Source organism: Protopterus annectens, chromosome 5.part1 (assembly GCF_019279795.1).
Source record: "Protopterus annectens isolate FY-2018-M chromosome 5.part1, PAN1.0, whole genome shotgun sequence".
Taxonomy (NCBI): Eukaryota; Metazoa; Chordata; order Ceratodontiformes; family Protopteridae; genus Protopterus; species Protopterus annectens.
The window spans coordinates 415544398-415572359 of NC_056736.1; the positions used below are offsets into that span (position 1 = coordinate 415544398).

General features: G+C 40.2%; 1 protein-coding gene across 2 annotated transcripts in view; it reads left to right on the forward strand.

Moving 5' to 3' along the window:
• The window catches only part of CLTRN (collectrin, amino acid transport regulator), a 353197-nt gene extending 326183 nt beyond the window's left edge, over positions 1-27014 (forward strand). For both annotated transcript variants that reach the window (XM_044073072.1, XM_044073071.1), the window contains exons 5-6: positions 1195-1389; positions 25320-27014. In XM_044073072.1, the coding sequence (XP_043929007.1) occupies positions 1195-1389; positions 25320-25512 (388 nt within the window). In that variant the 3' untranslated portion in view covers positions 25513-27014. The remainder of the gene's footprint in view (positions 1-1194; positions 1390-25319) is intronic.
• Positions 27015-27962: the final 948 nt, after the last annotated feature.

Here is a 27962-nt window from a genome sequence, read left to right on the forward strand (position 1 = left end):
TGTTGGGTTGTTGTTGCATTCCTTGCATCCGAATGATAATATCAAGTGTATTGTCTGCCAATGCAACTAAAGCTTATTATTCTGAATATACAGAAAATGAATTGTGTTAAAACCTGTATGAATAAAATGTATTACTGGGGATACAAAGTGTTGTGAGGGAAATGTAGTAAGAATCTTTTGTGTTCAACATCTTTGTATCCTGTATAGGAAGGGTTAAAATGTGAAACTGCATTGCGTGCAAAGAAATAAGCTAAAATGAGTTGTTTTTCTTGTAAGGAATTTGCTGACCAGAAAGGAATGCACAGATGCTACTTTGGTCCAGGCACAGGCCTATCTTGGGACTGACCTCTGACCAAGGAGGAGTGCATAGATGTTACCTTGATGTAGGCACCAACTTATCTTGTGTCTGACTTTTTTACCATCTAAGGCTCCACTGAGTGAATTTATAGCCTTGACTGAAATTCCTTGTCTAGTAACCAGTTGCTGAGTATGCACGAAAGAGGGTATATAAACCCATGTAAAGTGTGTAGAAATTAGACTGCTGGCAACCAAGAACTTTTTGTGGCAGATCTCCATGCATGTTAAATAAACTCTTTTTTGGCCTACCTTTTTTGCTGCGTGATTCTTCCAGTATATGTTAAGAGTATTAAAAATCTTTTGACAATAATACATTGTTTTTCACAGGAGAATTTATGATTTCTAGGGTGCTATCTCAGAAATGAACCCCAGCTGCCTTTACCAGGGGCCATGTGATTTTTCCATATGCTTTCTTTTTTCAAATGTAGCTTATCATGTTTTTCAAATGTGTGAAAAATGGAAAGTGTAAAACTTAGAAAAAAGAAACAATATCTGTATGTATTATTCGTAATTCAATGCAGTGTATTAATTTGGTTTAATATATGTTTAATTTCTGTATAATACATTAACATATAAACTGTATTTGCTATCTTTTTCATGGGCATGCCAATCCTATGGTCTAGTGACATCTACAGTTCTCGTCAACTAATAATTTAAAATCCTTCTCAGACAAGAATTATTTTTTTCATTGATTCGGCAGATCTTGTCAGTCCAAAAATGGGGAGGAGCTAGTTGAATGAAAGAAATCCATTTTGTTTTTAAAATTTACAAAGAATGAAAGTGTTATACTGAGTTTGCTTATATTTTAAATTTGTATTGTGCTCTATTTCCTGAAAGGAAGCACAGAGGAAGAATAAACAATGCTTTCCTGTTGGATGACAACACATTGGAGTTTGTTGGAATTCCAGTAACATTAGCACCGCCCGTTGAACCACCGGTTCCAGTATGGCTGGTCTTATTTGGCGTTGTCATGGGCATCGTTGTGATTGGCATCATCACACTGATTATCCTGGGGGTCAAGCAAAGAAAAAAGTAAGACTCCTTTACATGCTACCATTTTAAAAATACACTTTCTAGGTGGGAACAGGCTTTTAGATGAGTGATTGTGGGTTGCACATTACTGACTATGAAAAGTAATTTTACATTGCTTTTTCTTTAATACAAGATATTTTCTATATATGATGAGCATAAACTGAATTGAATCCAGAAGTGCAGATAAAATAATCACAGAATTTATCAAATGTGAAACTTAACATTATTTAAATAAAGCCATATTAAAATCTGAAGTGTTTAAACTGAATTTTATTTACAGAGCTGCATCCTGGACTATCTGTTACAGTATGTGTTAAAAGAAGTTATTTTGACAGTAATTCTTAAATGCAGATGATTTAATGGGATAAAAGCTGCAGAGCATTTTAAGTACGAGTAAGGCTTTGTCACTTCATGACTGATTGGATGGAGGTGTCATCATGATTGTCTGTGTGCTTCACTCGCCAGATCTATTAGACCCTTAGAATTCAAACTAATAAATACATTTAGCCAATCATGAAATGAGCTGTTAAAATATCTAACAAAACTAAGAGTTGTTGTTGTTGTTGTTTGTCTTTTCCTGGTTAGAGGTCGCCACAGCAGAACTCCAGTCCACTAATGATTGGCAGTAGAGTTTTACGGTGCTGAGGTGCCAGCTCAACGCCCAACCCTCAATGAAGGCACACCCATTCACGCATGTCTTTTGAACACCACTCAACCATGGGGAGGACATGCAGACTCCACACAGAAGGCACTCCAGCCGAGAATCGAACGGGAGAACCTCTTGCTGTGAGGCAACAATGCTACCGCTGCACCACTGCGGCCTATCTAACAAAACTAAGAGTATGTAGGTATAATCCAACAAGTGGAGTGAAACAACCAAAAGAAAGTGAAATATGAACCACACTCTTTCAGGTGCTAAAAGGAAAGTATTTTCACAAAATGCTGATGGCAAACAAACTTCTTCATCAGAATGTTAAAGTCAAATGTCAACATTTTCACTTATCAGCTTTCATTCCAGCATAAAGTTATATGTCCTTGGGTCTACTTCATTTCACCTAACTTCCAATTCACTGACTCCCATTTGACTGAGACCAAATGACTGAAATTTCATTTCACTGACACTTCATTTCACTGATAGTTCATTTGACTGACAAGTATTATTAGCAAGAAAATGGAATATGCCCCCTTCCCCACTGTAGTGCGACCCTGGAGTTAGAATATATAGTTGGGGGTGTGTGGGGGGCACAGCCCCCCACAACGGGGGGTGTGGGGGGCAAAGCCCCCCACTTACTTTTCTTTTACTAAGCAATATTATATCAAAACTTAACAATATCATATGAAATGAAGTGGGGGGCTGCACCCCCCCCGATGTGGGGGGCTGTGCCCCCCACACACCCCCAACTATATATTCTAACTCCAGGGTCGCACTACAGTGGGGAAGGGGGCATATTCCATTTTCTTGCTAATAATACTTGTCAGTCAAATGAACTGTCAGTGAAATGAAGTGTCAGTCAAATGAAATTTCAGTGAATTGGGGTCAGTGAAATGAAAGTCAGTGAATTGGAAGTTAGGTGAAATGAAGTAGACCCATGTCCTTACATTCACCGCTGCACTATTCTTAACATATGGGATTGTCTGCCATAGAAGCCCGACATCTGGCCAGTCTACCAAAGCCTACTGTTGCTTTAAGTTACACTGAATGTCACCCAAATGCTCCTCGGATAGCATAGGGCATAAAGGTGATGTTCAGGCTTACCATACTCAGAACTTCTTTGCTGCCCATCCGAACACCTCTTCTAACCATTGGTCTGTTTGCCTATATCCATTTTCTGCCAGTTTTGAATGCATTTTTGTTCTTCAGTGTAAGCCTATGCCTGTTTGCTGAAGTGTGCCATTGCAGATAAGTACCCTGTTGAGTTTTTTTTTTTTGGCTTTTTTATGCTGTTAGGGGTTAATGTCATCCAGGAAGGGTAAATGCCAGTGCAAGAGATAGATTCCCCATAAAGACTGCCACGATAAGTGTCTTTTTTGCCTGGAAGCTTCTCACAACCGTACGTGTTTTTCAATTTTTCAGGCATTCATCTCAAAAACTCTTCATAGTAGGCTTTTTTCCCGTTCCTTGTATCTTGAGAACCAGCATATTAGTTTCTCACTAAAAATACAATAGAAGGAACTTCCTGCCCAGAGGGTCAGCCATTAAGGAAGAAGAAGGTGAAAAAGGTAAAACCAGAATCTTCCACTGTCCAGCCTCTGCCAAGTATTTCTCTCGAGGTCATTACAAACCTGGAGGCTCACCTGGCTCTGTTGTTGGATTTCTCTGCTGTGACTGGGTTGGAGGCTGGTGAGGATCTGGCTGGCAGCACGTCCAATGAGGCTTTGCAGGAGTCCTTTTCAAACATTCAGGGGGAACCACTGTTGATTGTTTCCAAGGGGCTTAGGTGATTCTACAGATTCCTCTTAGGGAGGAAGTCCCTACTACAGTTCTCAAATGCTGTCCTGGGTCAGAGCCTTCTCAGTTTTATAGAGCAGATGTTCCCTTAAAAAAGAAGCAAAAAACTAAACATTTTTTCTGCTCCTAGGGATTCACAAAGTGAGTGGCAGGCCTTTACACAGGAGTTATTTAATGCTTTAATGTCATTAAGGGCTTCACAGAGGATTTCTGTTTCTGCTCCTCTTCAGTCCTCTACTTCCCTTAAAAAGCCTAGAGAACAGGGTTCTTCTGAGGAAGAGTTGGATTCTGATGAAGAATCCCTGGCTTATTCTTCTCAAATTTCTTCTCCTTTGGACTATGGGTCAGAGGAGGAGGAGGACTCTAATACTCCTGATACTCCTTTTGGGGAAATTTTCTTTGTAGACACAATCTCTAGGATGATAGAATATTCTAACTGGAATTGTGCTCAGGTCTCTGATATCTATAACAGGTACTATGAGTTACTGCAGATGGAATCTCCTAAACCTGTGGCTATTTCGCTTATTTTGGCTGGTTTACTGGATGCTTTTTATAATGCCTCTAAAGTGCCTGATTCTTTGTCCACTGCTCCCAAGAAGCCTGACATGTTTTATAGGGTGCCTGAGGATTGTAACTTTTTGTACAAATGTCCTGCTTCTGACGTCTCTGTAATGTCTGTAGCCTCTGATAAGCCATCTCAATTGCTTCCTTCTCCCAAGTTACTGCCTTTTGACATGGCAGCAGAACCATGAGAAAGCTGGGTAAGAAGGTTTACACTTCTGCTGCTCTAGGTTTTAGGGGTATTATTATCAGACCCATATATCTTGGTATGCATTGGCTCCTCTTTCTAGGGCCTGTCAGCTTATTTCTGAGGGTAAAATGTCTGCACTTTCCTTGCTAGGGACTTCCTGTCCAGTGGTTCACCATTCTATCAAATGTAGTTATGATGCAGCAGATGCCTCTTCTAGGGCTGGTGATTTTGGTTCAGTAATGAGGAGGTATTCTTTGCTTAGGCTTCAACCTTTACCTGATGATATTAAGGCTATGCTGATGGATGCTCCTCTGGATAATAAACTTTTGTTTGGGGAAGCAGCTGCAGGTTTGTTTAAGTCTCTTCAGAGTAGGGGGACGACCTTACAGGAGCTTAAACACGTGTTTGTTTCTCCTGTGCCTAAATTTCATTGAAACTACCCTTCTAAGCCAGCCTTTGTTCATAGGCAATCTCGCCCTTCTGCTAAGGTAAAAGGCTGTCAAACAGGCTCTTCCTGCTATAGCCACACAGACTTCAGGGATTCAGAAGCCTTCTTTTACTGAAAAAACATGTGCTGTATGACTATCCATCTCTTCCCAGCAGCATTTCTCATTATCTTCGTCTTTCTCTTTTTCTTCATATTTGGCTTCAGATCACTCAGGATTCTTCAGTTCTGTCAATTATTTGTCAGGGATATTTCCTGGTGTGGAAATCCCATCTTCTTTTTATGCACATTCCTCAGCTTCCTTAGGAGCAACTTCCTTTTTTTCCCAGTGATTCTTTCATATCTCTTGTCTCTAGTTCCCAGAAAGGAGGGCACTTGGAGACCAGTTCTAGGCCTCTCTCATCTAAACACTTTTCTGAAGGTGCCTTCTTTTCGGATGTTGTCCCTTCAGACTCTGTTACCTCTTTTGCTCCCTCAGGCCTTTGTGGTATCTCTGGATTTCAATGATGCTTATCTCCATATTCCAATCCATCCTCTTTTCAGAAAATTTTTGCGTTTCTCTGTTGCTTCCTGGCATTTTCAGTTATTTGCTTTGCCTTTTGGCCTTTCTGCTGCCTCAAGGGTATTTGCCAAATGTATCGCTCCTGTGATTGCTTTCTACAGGCTTCAAGAGATCCAAATATTTCCTTACTTGGATTACCTGCTCTTTCAGGCATCCTCCCCAGAGATCCTTTTGCAGAATATTCATTTTTACCATTTCCCTTCTTCAGAGCCTGGGATTCACCATAAACTTCAAACTCTTCTTTCCCTGCCCTCAATTACACCCAGGGTGTTTCTGAGAGCTCTGGGTTTCATGGCTTTCATCATTCCAAATGCTCTCTTTGGCCAAACTCCTCATGAGGAAGTTCCAGTGGTTTCTGATGTTAGTGTAGCTTTAACATGCACATCCTCTAGACGTTGTAGTTCTTCTTCTTCCTTTTCTCAAGAAGGAACTTCATTGGTGGATTCAGCAGTTGTCTCTAAATCCAGGGCTCCCTTTTCACCCCTCTCTTCCTTCTCAGGAGCTGTGTACAGACACTTCAGACATGGGATGGGGAGCACTTCTGGCTCCCTGAAGGTACAGGGGGTGTGCTCACCTTTTCAACAGAAGGAACACATCAGTGTCAAAGAGGAGAGAGCTCTTATGCTGGCTCTTCAGACCTTTCATCCTCTTTTCTCTTTGGGGCCTCTCAAGGTATTCACATGCAATACCACATTGATGTGGTATATCAACAAACAGGGAGGAACACAATCTTACCATTTTTGCCAGTTGGCTCTACTGGAATGGGATCTTGCCGTCAGATATCAAGTGACTCTTCAGGCAGTTATCCTTCAGAGCAGAACATTGTGGGAGACACTCTGAGCAGGTCCTTAACTCAATCCCATGAATGCATTCGTCACAGGGATGTGTTTCTGGACATTGTTCACCAGTGAGGTACTCCTCAAGTAGATCTATTTGCCTTCCCTCTGAACAGCCAGCTTCCTCTGTTTTGTGCCAGAGTCTCAGGTCCTCTGGTGTGGTAGGTGGACACCCTCTCATTTTCTTGGAAGGGGCTGTTTCTTTATGTATTTCCTCCCATTCCTCTCATTCCGAAATTCCTGTTCAAGATTCAACAGGATACTCCCAAAATCTTGTTGGTGACTCCCTTTTGGCCACAACAGCATTGGTTCCCTCTACTTCTGCATCTGGCCAGGGGCAATCATCACAAGTTACATCACAGGGTGGATCTAATCACACAAGATAAGGGATCTCTCATCCATCTTATTCCCACCTGCCCATGCTTCAATTGACACTGTGGGTGACAGGATTTTGATTCCTCATAGATATCTTTCTTCGAGGAAGTGCTGCAGGTCCTGCAGGAGTCCAGGAAACGTACTACTAGGAAGTTCTACTTATCCAAATGGAAGAGGTTTTTTATTTGGTGTCTCTCTCGTAACCTGGACCCACTTACTGTGGATGTTCCTTTGGCTCTCTCTTATTTGTGTGAGTTGCTCAGTTCTGGTTTGGCCTAGTTTTCTATTAAGGCCCACTTATGAGCTATTTCTGCTTGTCTGCCTTTAACTCCTTTTTCAGCCTTTAGATTTGAGATTAAACAATTTCTTGAAAGTGTCCTTAATATTAGACCTCCAAGGAAGTATGTTCCTCCTCCCTGGAATCTTAATTTTGTTTTGAAGAAGTTGACTTAGACTCCTTTTGAGACTGCTGTTTCAGCTTCCTTGCAACATTGTTCTTGGAAGACCGTTCTTTTGTTAGCTCCTACTTCTGCCAGATGGATGTCTGAGTTGCAAACCCTAATGGCTTGTTCTCCTTTTTTGATAGTTCAAGAGGACAGGGTGTCCTTGTGTACCAATCCTTCTTTTGTGCCTAAGGTGGTTAATGAGTTGTCACTTAATCAGTCTATTAATTTGCCTACTCTTTTCCCCCCTCCACAATCTGACAGTCAGAGTGTGCTGCATACTTTGGACGTGCATAGACAACTCAGATTTTATTTTGGATAAGACTAAGGCATTGGAAAATTGTGTTCCTATTAGAAGACTGAAGACACATTCTTTTGAATGCATCCTGGTCAAACTTAAAAGACTGAAATGGCAAAATATCGAAGCGGCTTTTAAGCAAATTCTTTCCCTGGGAAAGAATTTGCTTGGCCGCTTTGTTACGTTGCCATTTTCAGCAAGTAGGTATATTTAAGTAGGGGGTGTGGGGGGGGGGCAAAGCCCCCCACTTAATGTAATGTTTAAAGTGTTTTGTTTTTTATCTTTATTTTTTTGTTGGAACAGCGATTTTTTTCCCTTGGAAAAAAATCGCTGTTCTGACAGTTCGACATTGTAAGCTTTTGCTTACATAGGGTCGATTAATCACCGTTCGCTTTTTTAAGCGTTCGGTGATCTAATATAGACCCGGAAAATCTGATCAGTTGTTTGTTTCTTTTCATCCTAGGTCTTTAGGATTAGCTGTTTCCTAGCAAACTATTTATTATTGGATTTAGATTCATAGGTTCGTAGGTGTGTACTAGGCTAATGGCCCTGGAGCCTTTACAAGCCTAGCCCATAGAAGTGTCCTGGCATCGTGCTACCTGACGTTAGTTCCCAGTGCATCTATCAAGTAGAGCCACTGGAGTGATCCCTGGTTTGAATTTTCTATTACCCATTCACTCATCAAGAATTCTCTTGAAGAAGGTCAGCGAGGTGCTCTGCTTGACATGTATGGGAAGTCTATTCCAGAGCATGGGCAGTCTCTGGGTGAGGAACCTGTCTCTTTAGCATGTTCTGTTGATTGTGGTAATGAGGTTGAGGTCTCTGGAGCGTGTGGTGAGGAGGGATTGGGATTTCTTTAGATGTAGCATTTCTAACAGAGCTGGGTCAGACATGGCTTCATAAGTTAAACAGAGATTGCCTTTAAGTAGGTGATATGAGACAGAGAATAGCTGGAGTCTTTTGAGTCTGTCCATGTAGGACATGTGTTTAATGCCTAGGATCCTCTTCGTGAGGTATTTCTGTGGCCACTCCAGCTGTTACAGGTCTCTAGTGAGGTACATGCCAAATGGGGCATTATACTCGATGATTGGTCTAATTAGGGAAAAGTAGAGAGAGAGAGATGATGACCTCTTTCTTCCTGGATGCAAAACCCCTGGTAATGAGATGTGCCACATAGAAGGACTTTCTGACCACAGTGGCAATGTGGTGGTCAAAGGAGAGGTTGCTGTCAACCTGCATCCCCAGATCTCTTATAACGCCTTCAGTGTTCAGTGGGCTCCCATCTATGTGGTAATTAGTGGAAACTGAGTTTTTACCATAGGGGATGATAACGCATTTTTTGGCATTAAGCTTAAGGCCATGGTTTCGACACCAGTCATTGGTCCCAGTGAGGCCTTTCTGTAGGATGTCTGCATCACTTGGGAAGTTAATAATGTCTCCCAGCTTGTGGTCATCTTCAGACGTGGTCAGCCAGTGTCCCTTTGTGTTGCCCTGGACTTCTGAGAAGTAGATGCTGAACAGGAGAGGACCCAGGACCGATCCCTGTGGGACTCCACTCATGACTGGTCGACAGTTTGACTTGGAGTCCAGTACTTTCACACTGTGTTTTCTATCTGTAGGCCAATTTGCAACCCACCTAGTGATATAGGGATTAATGTATAGTTTGTTGAGTTTGTCAATAATTCTCGAGTGAGGAATGGTATCAAAGGCCTTGGCCAGATCGAGGTAGGCTGTATGCACTGCCTTACCTTCATCCACAGCCCTGGTGACTGGCTCAAAGAATTGAACCAGGTTGAGCAGGCATGATCTCCCTTTCACAAAACCAAATTGTGAGGGGTCTAGAGTTTGGAGATTTCCTATATCTTTGTTGATCAAGTCCATGATGATGTGCTCCACATCTTTGCATATCAGACTTGTCAGGCTTGTGGGGATATAATTCCCAGTGTCTGTAGTCGCTCCCCCTTTATGGAGAGGGATGATTGTAGCAGTGCACCATTCGATAGGGACAAAGCCTGAGGTGAGGCTATGACTGAACAGGACACATAGATGTGGTGCCAGTTCGCTTTGTAGTTCATGTAGAACACAGCCAGGGATATTATCGGGTCCCATAGAAGCTGTATTCTTGGCCTTGGACAATGCAGCTTTAACTTGTACTGCAGTAATGCTGGTGCCTGGCATTCTTCTGGTATTGTGATTAGTCCTTGGGGGGGTGGGGAGAGGGGTAAAGTTGGCACTGAATCTGTCGGCCAGTATGTTGGCAATATCTCTTGGCTGAGTATAGGAGGTACCATTGTGCAGTATCCCTGAGCAAATCTGGGTATTGCTGTGGAGGTTCTTGCTATAGCTATAGAAGGTTTGTGATTGTTTTTAGTGTCTGCCGCAATTCTGCCTTCATAGTTGGCTTTAGAGGATTTGATAAGGGATCTCAACTTTTTGTTGAGGCTAATAAGGGAGTTTATCTAGTCTTGGGACTTCACCTCTTTCTGCAACAATTTCTTCCTTCTGTTGTAGAGTTTGTTAATGGCAGGGGACCACCAGATTGGCTTCCTTTTTTTGGAGGAGAGCATCTTGGTTCTGTTGCTATTTCCTTTTGTTACACTTTTCATGGCAAGAGCCTTCCTTCTTCTGTAAAGACTCATTCTACTAGAGCTGTGGCTTCTTCCTATGCTTTTTTAAGGGTTTAGACACTAATTCTATTCCTGAAGCAGCTACCTGGACTTCTGTGCATATTTTTACCAAACACTACAAGTTGGATGGTATCTCCAGAGCTAGGGCTGGTTTTGCTAATGCCATTCTTCATGGCTTCTTAGATGGCTCTGCTGCTGCTTCCTCCTCCAAAGTTTCTTCTTGAGATTTGGCACTCTCCCATAAGTAATGAATACCACAGCAGTGAATGTAAGGACATAATACAGTTGTGTAAAATCTTACTATAAAACTAGATGTCCTTGCCTTTACTGTTGCAGTATTTGCTGGCTTTGGTAGACTGGATGGACATCAGGCTTCCACAGCAGGGAATCACATATGTTAAGAATACTGCAGTGGTGAAGGCAAGGACATCTACTGTTATGGTAAGATTCTACACAACCATACCATCTTTATTCATAAAAAAAAAGCACTAAGAGGAATACTTTGGATGCTAGTATATGGTAAAAAAACATATATCAGAGCACTGCGAAGGAATACTTAAGCAATAACCAATGACATGGTGTGGTATATTGAAGATTTACCCATGGTTGGCGTGGTTTAATCATGAGGGCGAAGCCCGAGTGATTAAATAAAGCCAGCCGTGGGTAAATTTTAATATACCACAACCACGGAGTTGGTTATTGCTATTATACAATGACATTATTTAAGGAAAAAAATGCTTACTTTTCTTAAATAATGTCTTTGTATAACGGCGCATTGCTGTTCTTCTGCCGGTGGTGGTATACTGCCTTCTTTTGTTGATGTACTGTGTATGCATATGGAACTTGCGTTCCTACGCATACCCAGTACATCAATGCTTTGAAACGGAAGCAACAGAGAAAAGAAAGTCTCCGTTGCTCTTTTTTTTCTTTTTTTTTATTTATTAAAAAAATGGTTATGGACACTTTACACCAACGGAAAAAAGTCCTGGCAACCGGACCTTTTTCCATTGGTATATTGTGGGATTTACAATGGGCACGCTGGCCAATCAGCGTGCAAGTTTTGGAATAATAATGGGGTCATTGTAAAATTAGAACGTTAGTATACGGTAAAACATATATCAGAGCTCTGCTCAGAAATACTTAGAATGCTAGTACATGGTAAAAGCAACATATAGCAGAGTTCTGTGTAGGTATGCTTAGAATGTTAGTACATGGTAAAAATGTATAGCAGAGCTTTGCGCAGGTATACTTCGAATGTTAGTACATGGTAAAAATGTATAGCAGAGCTTTGCACAGGTATATTAGGATGTTAGTACATAGTAAAAATGTATAGCAGAGCTCTGCACAGGTATATTTAGAATGTTAGTACATGGTAGAAACTTACAGCAGATCTCTGCACACGTATACTTAGAATGTTAGTAAATGGTAAAAATGTATAGCAGAGCTCTGCGCAGATATACTTGGAATGTTAGTACATGGTAAAAACGTATAGCAGAGCTCTGCGCAGGTATATTTAGAATGTTAGTACATGGTAAATATGTATAGCAGAGCTCTGCGCAGGTGTACTTAGGATGTTAGTACACGGTAAAAACATATCGCAGAGCTCTGTGCAGGAATGCCTTTAATGCTAGTGCATGGTAAAAACATATAGCAGAGCTCTGTGCAGGAATGTTTGTAATGTTAGTGCATGGTAAAAACATATTACAGCTCAGCACAGCAATACTTAGAATGCTAGTACTTGGTTAAAAATGTTTATCAGAGCACTGCACAACTCACACTTTTACCCCTATGAATACCAGCACACATAGTTGTGTATATGAAAAAGACCAGGCATGTTACACTTATGCAAATTATGCCCTTTACAGTCATCACCACTTCGCAACTATTTGAATTATAGTGTACAACACAGAGGTAAGGCAAATGTAGTATATGGGCTATATGTGCAGAAAAACAGCACCAGAAATACAAAGCAGCATCTCTTATGGCCAAGCAAACATAATGATCTGTAAACCCACACACAGACACACACACACACACACACACACACACACACACACACACACACACACACACACACACACACACACACACACGATGCGCGCGCTTGCAAGCACATGTATATATTTAGCAGTGAAAAGATACTAGATACAGATTTCACAAATCACAAACAACCAACAGGCAAAATTAAAACAAAATTTCACTTGTCAATAAGAAACGTAAATTTATACAAGCTATTCAGGTTTTCACCTCCAGCAGAATATTCAAACATTTCTTAATAAATCCAAACCATTTTTTTTCACTTGGATCTTGCTGCATTCTTCCTCTGGTGTTCTATCATGCAATAAAATCATCAGCTGGAAACTTCCTAACTCCTGGTAAAGTACTCCCTCTTCTGTGAGAGGCAGTCATCTCTGACTTTCTGGGTATAGACCACTCTTTTTAACATCATCACAGAAGATATTTTCACTTTGATTCTGTGGCTGCATCCTTTGTTCTAGCATAATTTCTAGCACAGGCATCTTAGCTTTAAGTCAGACTTTTTGTAGTATGATCAGTTCTTGTATACTATGCATTATAAGAAATGTTTATATTATTTTATTTGACATAATTGTTGATTAAAAAAAATATATTAGACACAGTTTTCCATTTGCATGGGCAACTCAGGAATAGTCTGGTTAAGTGACTTGCTAAGATTTGCACAGTAGGCAAATTAAGGTGAAAGTTATCAAACCCTGTACCCTGAGCACAGATGCTTATATCAAAAACAGTACTTTTACATAAATAACGGCATATTTAGCATTATTTAAGATCCATTATGCCAATGCGCGCAACATGCACATACACACACGCGCACACACACACACACACACACACACACACACACACACACACACACACACACACACACACACACACACACACACACTCGCTAATATACTGCAACCACACAGAATGGTATTCTGTGCATATACTGAAACAAAAAAATAACTTTCTGGCAATAGGAGCTTGTTTAGCACAAGTTATAACATAACACCTTTACTGGCTTCATCTGACAGACCACAGTACACAAATCAACAAGTTATTTGTGCACTACTTACAAATTCAGTCTTTAGAGGAAATAAAAAAATGCTTGGTGGGACACTCATTTCTATTGTCATCAGCAGTTATGTGAAAAATGTATACCATCAAACACTTGAAAAATTCCTCCAAACATTTTACTTGTGACATTTTTCTCATGGGATTGAAATTGTTCAGGGATATATATAATATTTAATAAGTATGTAGGTCAACTTATGCAATTAAAGATGTCAATTTCACAGGCTCATGTGAAGCTCTAACATGTGGAAGAAAAAAGAAAAATGCCATGGTTAAGAGATGGGTTACATAAATTCTTCTCATGACCCTTAAGTATGTATATTGTTTAAACATGTATGTTGATATTTAATCAATTTGTTTATATCGTTAGACTTTATGAAAGGCTTTAGACCAAGAAGGTTCTGTTAGCCTTCTCAGACCATAACAGCACATACCATTTGTTTCAGACTAGCAAAATATGTCCTTTTCTAAGTAAACTGTGACGGAGATGACATAGCTGTAAACAACATGAAATGTTTTCTAAAGCTTGAATGTTAAGTAGTTCTTTGTCAATGCTGCTGAAATGTGTGCTACATGTCACAAAGTGCATACATTGTTATTTATTTATATGCTGCCATTAGCATTGTTTTATTATCACTCATAAAACTAATCAAGCTGCAATTCAGAGCAATATCTGAGAATGCTGAGTTTTCATTTATTAATTCAAAATAGGCCTGTAATCTCCAGCATGCAATGGAACAGTTTTATGGAGCCCTGGATAAATGGTTGCATGTCTCTAGATATTTTATCTCATAAGCGGTTTCACTGTATGCTGGAATTTCATCAGTAGACATCCTGAATTGACCCCAACTATAAATTTTCTATGTTATATATTCAATGGTAGATTAAATCTATTTATATTTGGTATATTTATTACTAAAGGTAGACATGATAAATATAAATGATATATTTTTTGCCTTTGCAAAACTGTTCATATACTATGTAAAATGTATTTGAAGCTGTCTTCTGTACTCATCTCTGAGTCATTCTCAAAGTATCACTGCACATTTTGTTTGAAAACAGTATTTTCTGGCTACAGCACATATGCCAGTCACCTGCCATATAAGCACACAACACCCAGAAAATTAGACCAGTGTTTTCAGAGAGGAAATATGTATGGTATCTTCTGTTGTGTCATGCAGGAAGGCAACAGCTGCAGCAGTCACCAAAGTGTAAGCCTGGTTCCGGATGGAATTTGGCGAAGCCAGGAAGGATGAGTTTTGGATGACCTCAAAGAGGTTCTGACAAATCATCTAGTGACTCAAAAAGGAAGACAGGATATTGTCTAAGTTGTGTCTAGCAAGGGAGGAGAAATGCTGATCATCTGGGAACATTTTTGAGAGGTGGTCTGAATACTTTCAGGAACTCCTTAAGCTGGTGGGAATGCTGTCTTATGAGGAGGCAGCATCAGAAACAGATGGTGGAACTGGAGTCATTCAGTAGAGTCCATCGCTGCATTGATTAACTTGTGCTAAAGCAAGTCGGCATGAAGGGATAAGAAATAGCAAGAAGTGTTAAAAGAACTGGCCAATGTTAGGGAGTCATGATTAACATGCCTTTTCAACATTATAAGAAAGTTTAGTTGAGTAACTCTGTATTGGTAGAGTTAGACAATGGTCCCTATTTTAAAGGGGGGGGGGGCAGGAGGGTGTTTTCCCATCATGGATGGATCACATTCCTCATACTACTACTATTTGAAAAAAGCATATGTCAGGTTGTTGGAGGGGGACTGAATCCAGTAGTCAGGCCACGGATGTAGGAGGACTAATGTGGAGAAGTCATATTTCTGTGTGTACTCCAGGACTCATTATGAAAAGTGCTAAAACAATTTGGAGCAACAATGGAGACCGGTGCATGCCATTTATTTAAAAAGTAAGCATGCTATGCATATTAAGATTCCAGACAAGTCTAGGACTCCACCAAAGGATTTGTCTTGTCTGCCCATCTGTTTGTAATTTTCATGGATAGGATAGCAGTATATACCTTGCATCTGGACAGTATTCAGTTTGGAGACATGAGAATTATTACTTTTTTGTTATTTGCAGATGATGTTGTTGTCTTAGCCCAAAGGCCTGTAATCTCCAACATAGAATGGAACAATTTGCTGCTGAGTGCGAAGCAGGTTAAATAAAAATAAGCATCATTTAGTAAGCGGCCGTGTTTGATTACTGAGGTAGAGCTCTGATTTCAATGGCCCAGTTTTATTGTCAGCCCAGATGGCTCTCTACAGATGAGAGGGGAGCAGTTATCTCAGGCTCAGGAGTTTAAGTATTTTGGGATATTGTTCATGACTGAACGTTGATAGGACTGGGAGATTGATCAGTGGATGGCTGCACTGACAACAGTACTGTACGTATTGTAGTAGTTATGGCTGTAAAAGAAGAAATGAGTCATAGTATGACATTCTCAGCACTAAGCAGTCTGTATTCCCATCCTCACCTCTGGTCATGAGCTTTGGGTAGTGATTGAAAAAATGATATTACAGCTGCAAGCAAAAGTAATGTGGTTCCTTTGAAGTGGAAATAGGTTCACTGACTGTGACAGTGTGAGGAGCTCAGCATTCTGGGAGGATGTCAGAGTGAAGGTAATGCTCTGCCATGTTGAGACTAGTCAGTTCAGGAGGTTTGGGAACGTTGTGATGATGCCCCCAGGTGCATCTCACAGGAAGTAAAATAGGCTCAGCCCACTAATGGAAGGCTGTAAGCCAAACCCAGGACACACTGATGCAATTATATGCCACAGCTTGCCTGGAAGATTCTGTAGATCCCATAACATGAGAAGGTGACTGTTCCTGTGAACAAGAAAGTCTGATCTGCCTTGCTGAGTTTGCTACACGGTGAAGCTCACTGCACTGAGGGGTTCAGAAAATGGATATGTGGATAGAAAATAAGAAGACTGAGCGTATTTGACAAAAATCCTACACATGGCAAGGTCATCATAACACATTTTGCATAGATGATATAGCTGTAATATATGCAGTATATAGTCTTCAACTTCAGAAAATCATTATGGGTTGATTTTCCTTCAACGTCTGCTGATGTCGGCTATCCTTTGTGTGCAGCAATGCCTCAGTAGTCTAAAGTTCTCTGCCCTATCTCTTGGCACTATAAAATTGTCATTCCTCATTGCCTCAGCCACAGACTTTAATTAGGTTAAATTACTGTTTTTTATAATGTCTCTGCCCTTTAACAAACTTGCACAGGTAAACATTGTAGTATGAACATATTTGGTAGACTTTTAATTCCAAGATAAGTAGTCTATGAACCAATAAAGCTACCAAGTTTTGTATAATTTAAACACAGAAGATATTAAAACAAATCACTGCTCATAATGGGAAAATTACTATCATTTTTAACAAACAAAGACATATTGCACAAAGATAATGGCAGTGATTGAAGGTATTCACCTTTTTCTTTTTCTTCTTTTAGTTTAAAGTATTGATTCCACACATTCCAACCCATGAACTCTTCTTTCTTTTGTGGAAAGTCTTCTCCCAGTGAACCCTATTAGATACAAAATGTATTTTTCTCCATGAATCTTAATAAAGTAATGTGACTACCTTATGGTATTATCACAAAATAGGTTTAGCATTGGCTGTATAAAAATAAGATCTGTCTTTGAACATACTCAGTACAGCTTTATGTAAGCTGACAAAAATATGAAAAAAAATCAGTTTAACGTACTTGAATTTGCTGTTTCACACATACACTATGGTCTTTCAAAGCAAAAAGAGGTAGAAAAACCTAATATAACTCTGTTCTTACTAAAAACAAGAAATGGAATATGTGCAGATATAGGTTAATATCCTACCTTTCAACTGTCGAGATTTTTACAGAAGGTCCATGTTTTTGCCTAATATTTATGGTCTGTTCCTCATAAATTGTATAGTTTTCTGACAAATCACTGGGATAATCTGATGACTGAAGTCACTAAATAATTATGTACATTTGAGTTTCAGACTTCAGATCCTTCAGAAAGTGTATGTTAACACAAACCCTGTTACCCTAACAACTTTCTAAGTTTATAAGAGCAATATTTACAATCTGTCCCTATTTTTGGGCCTTTGACCTCCCAATTTGTCAGGCTTTGTCCAGATTACTTGCACTAAGAGGTTGAAAGGTATGGTTGATATAGCTTCACCACTTGTGAGATAACTTGTATAACAGCCAAAAAGTACAAACAAAAATTGATATCCAGCCCCATGTAAACACACACACTATATGCATGTATGTATGTGTATATGGGCCTACTTTGACCCATCAAAATAACACTTCAGCGAAACTCAGTTTCACTAGTCCGGTTTCATGAAAGTGCATTTCTCTGGAGATGCACTTTCGCAAACCTACAGATCAACGAAGAATTAAAAAAAAAACAAATGTACTACACTAAATTATGCAGGGGGTCAAGCCCCCTGCATCCCCCCATGTGGTGGGCTGCTCCCCCCACACCCCTGCTACTAATATATACCAACTCCAAGATCGCATTATAGTGGGGAAAAGGGAAAATTCCCTTAGCCTCACTGTACCGTGATCTCCAGCAACAATCTCGTTGACCTGTAGTTTCGTGAAAGTGCATATCCAGAGAAATGCACTTTCATGAAACCGGACTAGCGGAACTGAGTTTCCCTGAAGTGTTATTTTGATGGGTCAAAGAAGACCCTTGTGTATATATATTTATATATACATAAATATATAGTTCCACACACACACACACACACACACACACACACACACACACACACACACACACACACACTCTCATATATATGTATGTATATATATATATATATGTGTGTGTGTGTGTGTGTGTGTGTGTGTGTGTGTGTGTGTGTGTGTGTGTGTGTGTGTGTGTGTGTGTGTGTGTGTGTGTGTGTGTGTGTGTGTGTGTGTGTGTGTGTGTGTGTGTATCCTGTATATGGGTCTATATTGTTACTTCAAAGTTACAGTACTTCGAACTTCTTATGGTTGAGATGATATTATCGAAGTTCTGTAACTTTGAAAATTTGTGTTTTTGCAGGGGAATAAGACCCCCAATAGTCCCACACTCCCTGCTAATTGTAGGTACCAACTCTGAGGTCATACTACACTGAGAAAAGGCTAAATCCCCCTATCCCAACTGTACCATGATCACCATACAAAACGTTGAAATTTAGTAACTTTGATCACATGGTCTCGACCATGTTCAGTTTGAAGGACTTCAATGTATATATAGCGATATATATTTATATATCCTATTAGACATTTGAAGTGGAGATTGTGGCAGAAAATGGAACTGAATTTTTCCAGAGACATATGGAACAGGCAGACAAACTTGTAAAAAGCTACATATAGCAATCAATGAGGGGTAGGAGCATCCTCAGATATATAATGGCCAACACCTATGGATGAAATCAGATTCCTGACCTCTGATTCCAGAAAGGGTATATAAAAGGAACATCCAGGGACGTAAGATCTGGAAAAAGGTCTTGAAAACAGGAAAAAGAAACAGGACCCTTTATTCTAAGAAACTGACAAAATTACTTTGCCTGATGGGTTAAGAGAGTCTTGAATGGAAAGAGTGAATTTTTAAAGTAATTTTTGTTTCCTGGAAAAGAATTTTGCAAAATAAAATTGTTCTGAATTCTGGAAGAACATAGCAGTGCATGCATGACTGTTTTTCTTTTTCATTTTCCCTGTTTTGTGTTGCCCTTTTAAATAAATCTCTGTTTACAATCTAAAAAAGATAGCAATAAAAAAACTGTTACTGAAAGCATCAAGTCAGGCCTACCAAATTAGATGAAGGCAGTAAAAATGATGGTGTGTTCATACTCTTAAAAATAAAACATTTCACCTCCAGACTCATTAGACAACATAACGACCTGGAGCTCCTCCATGTCCAACTTACTATTAACAAAAACCTTATCATGTCATGTATAATTCAAGGACCCCCTTCTCTGCCCCACTCAGGGTTGCCAGACGTCCCTATTTGGGCGGGACTGTCCCGAGATCAGTAGCCTGATCCCGAGTCCCGCCCTGCCGGTTTAAATCCCGGCCAGCCTCCACTTTGTTTGGTTTTTTTTTTTTTGATTGACCCGTATACCTGGCATACGGGCCAATCAAAAATTGCTAAACACGGAGCTTCTTGTGTTCTGCATTAAACACGAGAAGCTCCGTGTTTTGATTGGCCCATATGCCGTATACGGCCAATCAAAATTGCTAAACACGGAGTTTAGGTTTCCGCATTAAACATGAGAGCTCCGTGTTTAGACCTGATTGGCCCATATGCTGGTATACGGGCCAATCAAAAATCGCTAAACACAGAGCTTCTTGTGTTTAATGCGGAACTGGAATGCATTAAACACGGGAAGCTCGTGTTTATTGCAGGCAGAGTGAGCTCAAAAAGACCTTTTTTTTTTTTTTTTTTTGGTCTTCACTTTGACGTGAGAGACCTTCTTTTTTTTTTTTTTGTCCCTACCTGGCAACCCTGGCCCCACTCAGCCCATACTTCCTGCCTAATCAGTATGAAGTCCTTATGCATTATGCCAAACATTATTCTCCTAGGAGACTTCATGTACACCTTCATTAACTTGGAGACTTATACATCCTCAAATATGTATGCCCAGAAATTTCTAGACTTCATCAATATAAACTGTCTGTTTTGGAGTTTGCATGTTCTCCCTGTGTCTCTGTAGGGTTGGCATAATGCTTAAGGTTAAGAGGCAGTTGACATACTGGTTAAAGTCATTGCTTTCCATGCACAAGGTACAATGAATGATCCTTACCTTCGACCAATGCCTCTTTGGAGTTTGCATGTTCTCCCTGCGTCTCTGTGGGGTTCCTCTCACCTCTGAAAAAACATACAAAGTGAATGGAGCTGTGGGCAGCAGCACAGACTCTACATGGTGCCCTATAGCGGGAAGAGTTGTACAGACCAACCTCTTTGGGCATCTACTATTGTGCACAGTATCGTCAAGATAGGGGAATGTGGATCACAGACTGTGCATCGTGGCATAGCTAGCCATTCAATGGTATAAAATATGGCTGTAGGTGATTTGGTCATGTTGACTATTGTCATCAAAATGGGCATGAGTAGTTGCCGGTGATAAGTGGGTTGATGACCAGGGTTACTCCTACCTATGCCAGGGACCAATGCTAATAGTAGGAAGGGTGTATGTGCTCTTATTCTCCAGTGTGTAACCACCATAAAGTCCAACAGCCCTGGGTCAATAAGCTACTGGCCGGCTGGTGTCTAGTTACCCAGCCTGGGTTACCTGCAGTAGCTCTGGTGAGAGAAAGCTGGACATAAAACGAATCAACCTGCCAAACATGAAGTGCGAATTACTACACTTAATGTAGGTTCACTGAAAAGATGTGGCTTAGAAGTGGATGACATGATACAAATGAGGATGGACATCCTATGTAACCGAGAGACGAGATGCAACGGCAGTGCAGCAAAGCCACTTGGCTTGGGATCCAGACTCTACTACTCGGGGGGGGGGGGCAGACTAGAAATGGTGTAGGAACTGGGGTGAGAGAGAGAGAGGCTTCAGAAGACAGTGAAGGATATCATCAGAATTAGTGATCGATTCATGGCAATCAGACTCCAGGGCAGTATTCATAATCTCAGTATGTGCCCCAAAGCAGGATTGTGGTAGGGATGAAAAGGGTGCATTCAGACAGCAGTTGCATGATGTTCTAGATAAAGCAGGACAACAGGAATTGGTGGTGATAATGGCTGACTTGAATGCACATATAGGGACAGACAGAACTGGATATGAGGACTGCCTGAGTCCACATGGTTGGGGTAACAGGAATAAAGAAGGAGGTGCCATTCTAGACTTCTGTCTGGCAAATGGCTTGACAGTAGTCAACACATGGTTCAGAAAGAAATAAGGACAGTCACAAGATCGCACACAAAAGTGGCCAAAATGCAACTCAGGTAGACTTCCTCCTAGTAAGGAAAGGGCACTGGGGTAGAATCAATGATTGCAAAGTCAGCCCTGGTGAAACAGTCGGCCCACAGCATATACCACTGGTTGCTACAATCAGCTGCAAGTAGTGGTCAGAGAAGGCTCTAATGTCAACAGAGACCAGGCTGAAGACCTGGAAGTTGACTGGAGGGGTTCAGGCGCCTAGGCAGCGAGACATTTCCCTGCGATACATTTTGGCTGGGGACACATGACGGAAGTGACATTCAGCTGCAGAGAAATATGGCTGTTTGTTTTCCCCCTGTGAATTTGGTTATTGAAGTTGTAGGTATGACAACACATTCTTCTCTTTGACCACAGGGAATTTGCAAACAGCCATATTTCTCTGCAGCTGAATGTCACTTCAGCCATGTGTCCCCAGCCAAAATGTATCGCAGGGAAATGTCTCGCTGCCTAGGCGCCTGAACCTGACTGGAGAGAAAGCACAACAGTTCAAGGAATTACTCAGGGCACTAGCACCTCAAGAAAAGGAGGAAGTAGATGGAGTTGAAGAAGAATGGCAGTGCCTCAAAACATCAGGACTACAGAACAGATATATGGCCGAGCCAGATATAGAAATAAGGCATATAAGGAAAGTTGGTGGTAGAAAGTAGAAGCCCAGGAGGTCATAAAAAGAAAGGCGGGGGTGCAAGAAAAAGTATGAGATAGAAAAGACAGACCAGGCTAGAAAGGAATACTGGTTGGATAACAAAGAAGCTAGCTAAGGAGTTGCAATAGCAAAGAATATGGCACTGGAGGCACTCTACCAACTTCTGGAAAGTGATTCAGTAGGTGGCACAAAGAAACTATATGAGGTTGCAAGGCAAAGACAGAAAGATAAATAAGATAGTCAGACACCCTTCATAAGAGATGCCAGCAACAACCTGCTCACCAGTGCACAGGATGTCAAAGGCAGGTGGAAGAGGTAGTTCCAGCAGCTTCTGAATGAAGAAAACCCCACAGAAGCTGTACTGCCCCAGAAATAGCCTATGATGAGAGAAGAACAGGAGGACACCTTAGAAGATGTTAGCATAGCACAAAGGAAAATGATGTCAGGGAAAGCAGTAGGCTCAGATGAGATCACAGCAGATATGATAAAGATGCTGGGTGAGATAAGGGAGAAATGTACTCATAGCAGTGTGGAGAAAAAGGCATGTCCCAGAGGACTGGAGAATAAGCATACTCGTGCCAGTGTACAAGAACAAAGGAGACATACACAACTGCAGGCATGTACAGAGGCATCAGACTCCTATCACATGGCATGAAAGTTCTGGAGAGAGTGACTGATAAATGGATACGCAGAGCAGTAGAAAGTAAGATGGAAAATAACCAGCTCGGGTTCAGATCAGGATGCAGCACAACTGACCAGATATTTGCAGTGAGACAGATACTAGAGATGAGGAAAGAGTTCAACTTGGCATTAGTAGTCTTAGAGAAAGCATATGACAAGGCCCAAGAAGGCTGATGTGGGCAGTGCTGCATTGGTAGAATTAGTGCAGGCTATGTCCAAGGACCCAATGACTCAAGTACTGTGTTCTGCCTCACAGACGGGTTCCCAGTGGGAGTGGGTGCGTACCAGGGTTCAGCTCTCATCCCACTGCTGTTCATACTGGTAATGGTTTACATTAACAAACAGGCAGAGGAGACAGATCAACAATGTTGCTGTATGCAGATGATGTGGCATTACACGCAGACTCTGAGCACGAACTTCAGCAAAGGATAGGAGAAGGGAATGCAAAACTGAAGTCACATGGAATGAAACTAAGCACAGATAAGACAATGTTAATGGCAGCAAATTTGGGAAATCAGAATAAGTTGACGATTGAGGTAGAAGGGAAGATAGTGGAACAAGTAAACAGCTTCAAGTATCTGGGAGGGGTTGTTGAGGAGAAAGAAAGTCTGAATGAAGAGGTCAAAGCCAGAATCAGAGGGGCTGCAGCCAACTGGCATATAGTCTCAGTTGTAGTCTATGACAGAAGAACGCCAAAGAAGCTGAAAAGTAAAGTGTACAAGACAGTGGTGTAGCCAGTACTATTGTATGGTACAGAAGCCTGGGCAATAAAGGCAGAGGACATGAGGAAGCTAGAGGTGATGGAAATGAACTGGCAGAGAAGGGTGGTAGGATGCATGCTGTGGGACAGACGAAGAAATGAGAACATAAGAGCAGAAGCCAAAATAGCTTCAATTGCAGAAAAAAATCAAAGAGAACAGATTACAGTGTTTTAGACACATGCAGAAAACAAGACAATCTAGTGAAGAAGATTTAGAACAGACAGGAAGAAGGTAAGAGGAAACAAGGACATCCAGCAAAGAGGTAGATAGGCAGATGGATTGTGTGAAAGAAGATCTGTGACAGTCAGGCACGAGTGACAAAGAAGGCAGGAGTCTGGCATTGAATCAGGAGAGATGGTCACAGGTAGCATGATACCCCGACCCCATGTAGAAAAATGGGAAAAAGGGGGCAGATGATGATGATGATGATGATGATCAATATAAACTGCCTGGACCAGTTAATCCACAACCCAACCACGGTGATAAAATCCTGGACCTGGTCCTTGCCAATAAAGGGCAGCTTTACTCCTCACCAATTATAATTTCCTCTCTGGTCAAATCAGATCAGAAATCTGTCACATTTATGTTAAGACTTAAGTCAGAAGCATCTGCTAGTACCTCAGTATTCAGATATTATGCTTAGGCTAATCTACTAAGACTGAGTGATTATCTGGCTAAATTCAGAAAGCCTTACATCTTAATGAACTCACTTCTTATAAGGAATTATTAGTGCCAAATTCTTTGCACATGTAAATAGCAGCATAGATGCATCTGTCCCCCTCATATGTAAATATAATACCAAATTAAAAAAAAAAAATAAACCCTGATATAAAAAGGGTCTATGATAAAAATAAAACATACTGCACACAAAAATAAAATACCCCCCATGCCAGTAATGTTCTTGATAAACTTAACAAGTAACTCTACAACCTGATTAAACCAAGCAGTACTAGATATGAGGCAAAAATAGCCACCCAGGCAAAAGATAATTATAAAGCCATGTCAGAAATCTCAGAAAGAATGCCTTGCATTGTGCTGAGCAGGATATCATATACTCAGGCCAGAAGACGTAGCTGACATGCTAGCAGCCATATTTACCCCTTCTCCTGTATTATATTCCCTGATCACCTACCTGAATCCACACCTCACTCAAATCTCCCAAGAACTATTGATACTGCTACTGGAACTACTGCTGGTACACCTATTGGTACTCCTACTAGTATTATTGTTGGTACAGCTACTTGTACTACTAATACTACTGGTACTAACACTATTTTTACTGCTACTGGTACCACTGTTACTGTTACTACTACTACTGATACTGATACTGGTACTAATACTGTTACTGCTACTGGTACTACTATTGATACTGCTACTGGTACTACTATTGGTACTGCTGCTGGTACTGGTACTACTACTACTGGTACTGTTACTGCTACTGGTACTACTACTGATACCGCTACTGGTACTACTACAACTATTGATACTGCTACTGGAACTACTGCTGGTACACCTATTGGTACTCCTACTAGTATTACTGTTGGTACAGCTACTTGTACTACTAATACTACTGGTACTAACACTATTTTTACTGCTACTGGTACCACTGTTACTGTTACTACTACTACTACTGATACTGATACTGGTACTAATACTGTTACTGCTACTGGTACTACTATTGATACTGCTACTGGTACTACTATTGGTACTGATACTGGTACTACTAGTGGTACTGCTTCTACTACTACTAATAACATATGATTGAATATCATTGATTTTTTAGTCATTTTAATTACTTTTTCTCACTGCAGTAATGATGCTGATGTACTATTCTTCATAATAATTATTTTATTATTGCAAAGGAATTCCTGTTAATGATATCTGTGCAGACAAAGTTGCACTTAGGTCTTTTTACATTACCGTACATATGTTTATAACATTTGATTGTAAAGGCTCTATTTATTTTATTAAAATGCAGCTACTAATTATAGCTGTTATGTTTGGGCTTGTAGGAAGGCGAAAGAAGTTGAAGAAACAGCAGATGAAAATGACAGACATGGAAAAATAACTGAAAACGGTACAGCTATAGAGATTAATAAAATTGTAGAAGGCAGAAGCAATGAAGCCTTTGAAGATGATTATGAAACTGTGAGGAAAGAAGATGCAGACCATTTTAAAGAGAAAGATACACTCACAAGCTTCTGAGACTGGACCAGCATGTTCATATGTGCAAAACGTCATAGTTCAGATTGACTATAAATTCAGATGTACTGTGCAACATGGTTTCCAACAAAATACCTGAGAAAAGCTTCAGATTCCTGTTGTGTGATGAAGAAAATTAGACCAAAATATTATTATCCTTAAGGCATTTCTGGTTAGTTTCAAAATTATAATTATTACTTTTGGTAAGGATACTCAAGCATTTTAGATGCTGATGTACAAAAGCTGTTTTGGTAAAATAGCTAATTATAAAAATTCTCTTTTCTGTAACTCCTAGAAGATTATTTTTTACATATAAAAATGAGCACAAACCATAGTAAAAATGTAATTTAGAAATTATTCTGTGTCCAAACTATAATGAATGGATCCAATTGATTTTCCAAATCTAAACTCATTGAAAACTGATTCAACAGCCCCAGCACACCAGAACCAGAAGATATATGTAGAGCACTTTGAACCCCAGAGAATCACAAAAGCATTGCTTGCAAGCTACATATAATGAATGAAAATGCTCAGAAAGTTGTTTTTGCAGAGAAACAAGCCCTGCTTTTCCATACATCCATAATTTGCATGTTAAGTGTGACATCACAGAAACAGAGGAAAGAGGAAATACTTGCCTTCCCTGTCCCCCCTGGATGTGCAACATCAGTTGCTATAAGTCTATAAGCATAGGTAGAAAACCTCCCACCAGTGGAGTGTGGGGCTTACCCTCCTTACAAAAAATGATTTCAGATTATTTGCAGTGGTACTGCTATTGAAATTGCTGCTCTTCAATGCATTTTGAATACTGAATACCTCACTGCCTGCAGTATTTTTATTTGATACACAGCCCCTCATTGGTGGTCTGATTTTCAATACGTTCATATTCAGAGAATTCAATCATACTGGAATAAATTTTTAAGCCAAAGTCTTACTTTCATGGTGTGTTCACACCTTGGCATCAGACAGTGTAGATTATGATGTGAGTTTTGAAACGTTGTCACACTAAACCTTGTGTGGTATTCATTTTGTGATCATTTAAACAGAATGTTGCTGCTCACTGCTTGTATATGTCTTTGCCATTCTTTTTTTGATTCCCTAGATATTTTGATTTTTCTTGAATTTGATAATCACTTGAATTTTGATGTAAATATTATTATATTCACTGTTAATGTACTTACTGGAAATGCATTACTTTAATACATTTGGAGTTTTCCAGTAAACAAATGCTGACAAATAATAAAACAAAAAATGTCACACTTTTATTAGAAGGCTTTTAGACACTATTTCTTGACTGTTCATCATGTCGTACATCTCAATAATGTTTAGGGACTTGTACTTTAACATTGCAGTGGGACCTACTTGCTATTACTACAGAGTTATAAATACTATTATATGCTCAAAATTAAACATTTTCAGAATGCCTATGTATACCAGCCTTTGTTGTTGTCCTGTGTATGTGACTGATTTTGTACTGGTGAAAATAAATGTCACTCAATAAGCTGTGATTTTGTTTGATGATATATATCCAGTCAATGTGCAAATTTGAGTCAATTATAGCTATACTACCAGCAATACAATTTAATTTCATTTTTGTAACGCTGGGCCTAATTAATGCTGTAGTTGAAAGCATATAATGAACACAGCTGAATATGGCTGTATAGCATTCTGACTGGCTTAGCTAATTAACATACAGTTAGATGTACCCCAGACAACTAATCAGAAGAGAGCTGTTTTAGTTTCAGCTCTTACAATCCAGTTTTACATACCTTACAAAGTTAAAGAATATACTTATTGTAGGTATTTGGTGACAGATTCCATTAAAAGGCAAATATTTTATTTCTTAGTAACTTTGGATCTGAAGTAGGAGATTCATTTGTCAGCAACCTGTGGGTTATGGATTCGATATCGAATCCGAACCGGCATGGTTTATCCAGCTATGGATCCGAGCTCCTAGCTCCTCCCCTCACCCACAATGCCCTGCTCTCCCTACATGACCTCAGATCTAGTTTGCCGCGTTCATGGTGACAGCTGGATTTTGAGCTCCTGTCAGCTAAGTGGTTTTTGGTGTTTCTTAGTATTTTTCCTGTCAGAAAAGTTAATCTTTGTGTGAAAGTTGTAGGTTTTCCCTCTTTTGAGATCGTTTTTTGGTTAATTTGGTTAACTTTATTGTACCCTCCCCTCGCTGGTGCGTAGCTGTGTGCTTGTGGTTTCTTTGGGGCCTTCTGTGTGTGTGGTTAATTTAATTTAACTTTAATTTAAATTTAACCTTTTTTTGTTAAAAAAAAAAAAAAAAAATGTCTGAGGCCCCAAAGGCAATATTTTCAAAACGCTCTGAGTGTGGCCATAAGCTATCCCCTGCTGATGGCCACACTCGGTGCGTTCGATGCCTTGGGGTTGAACACCTCACCTCTGGATGTTCAATCTGTGCAGGGTTCAACCCCAGGGCATTGAAG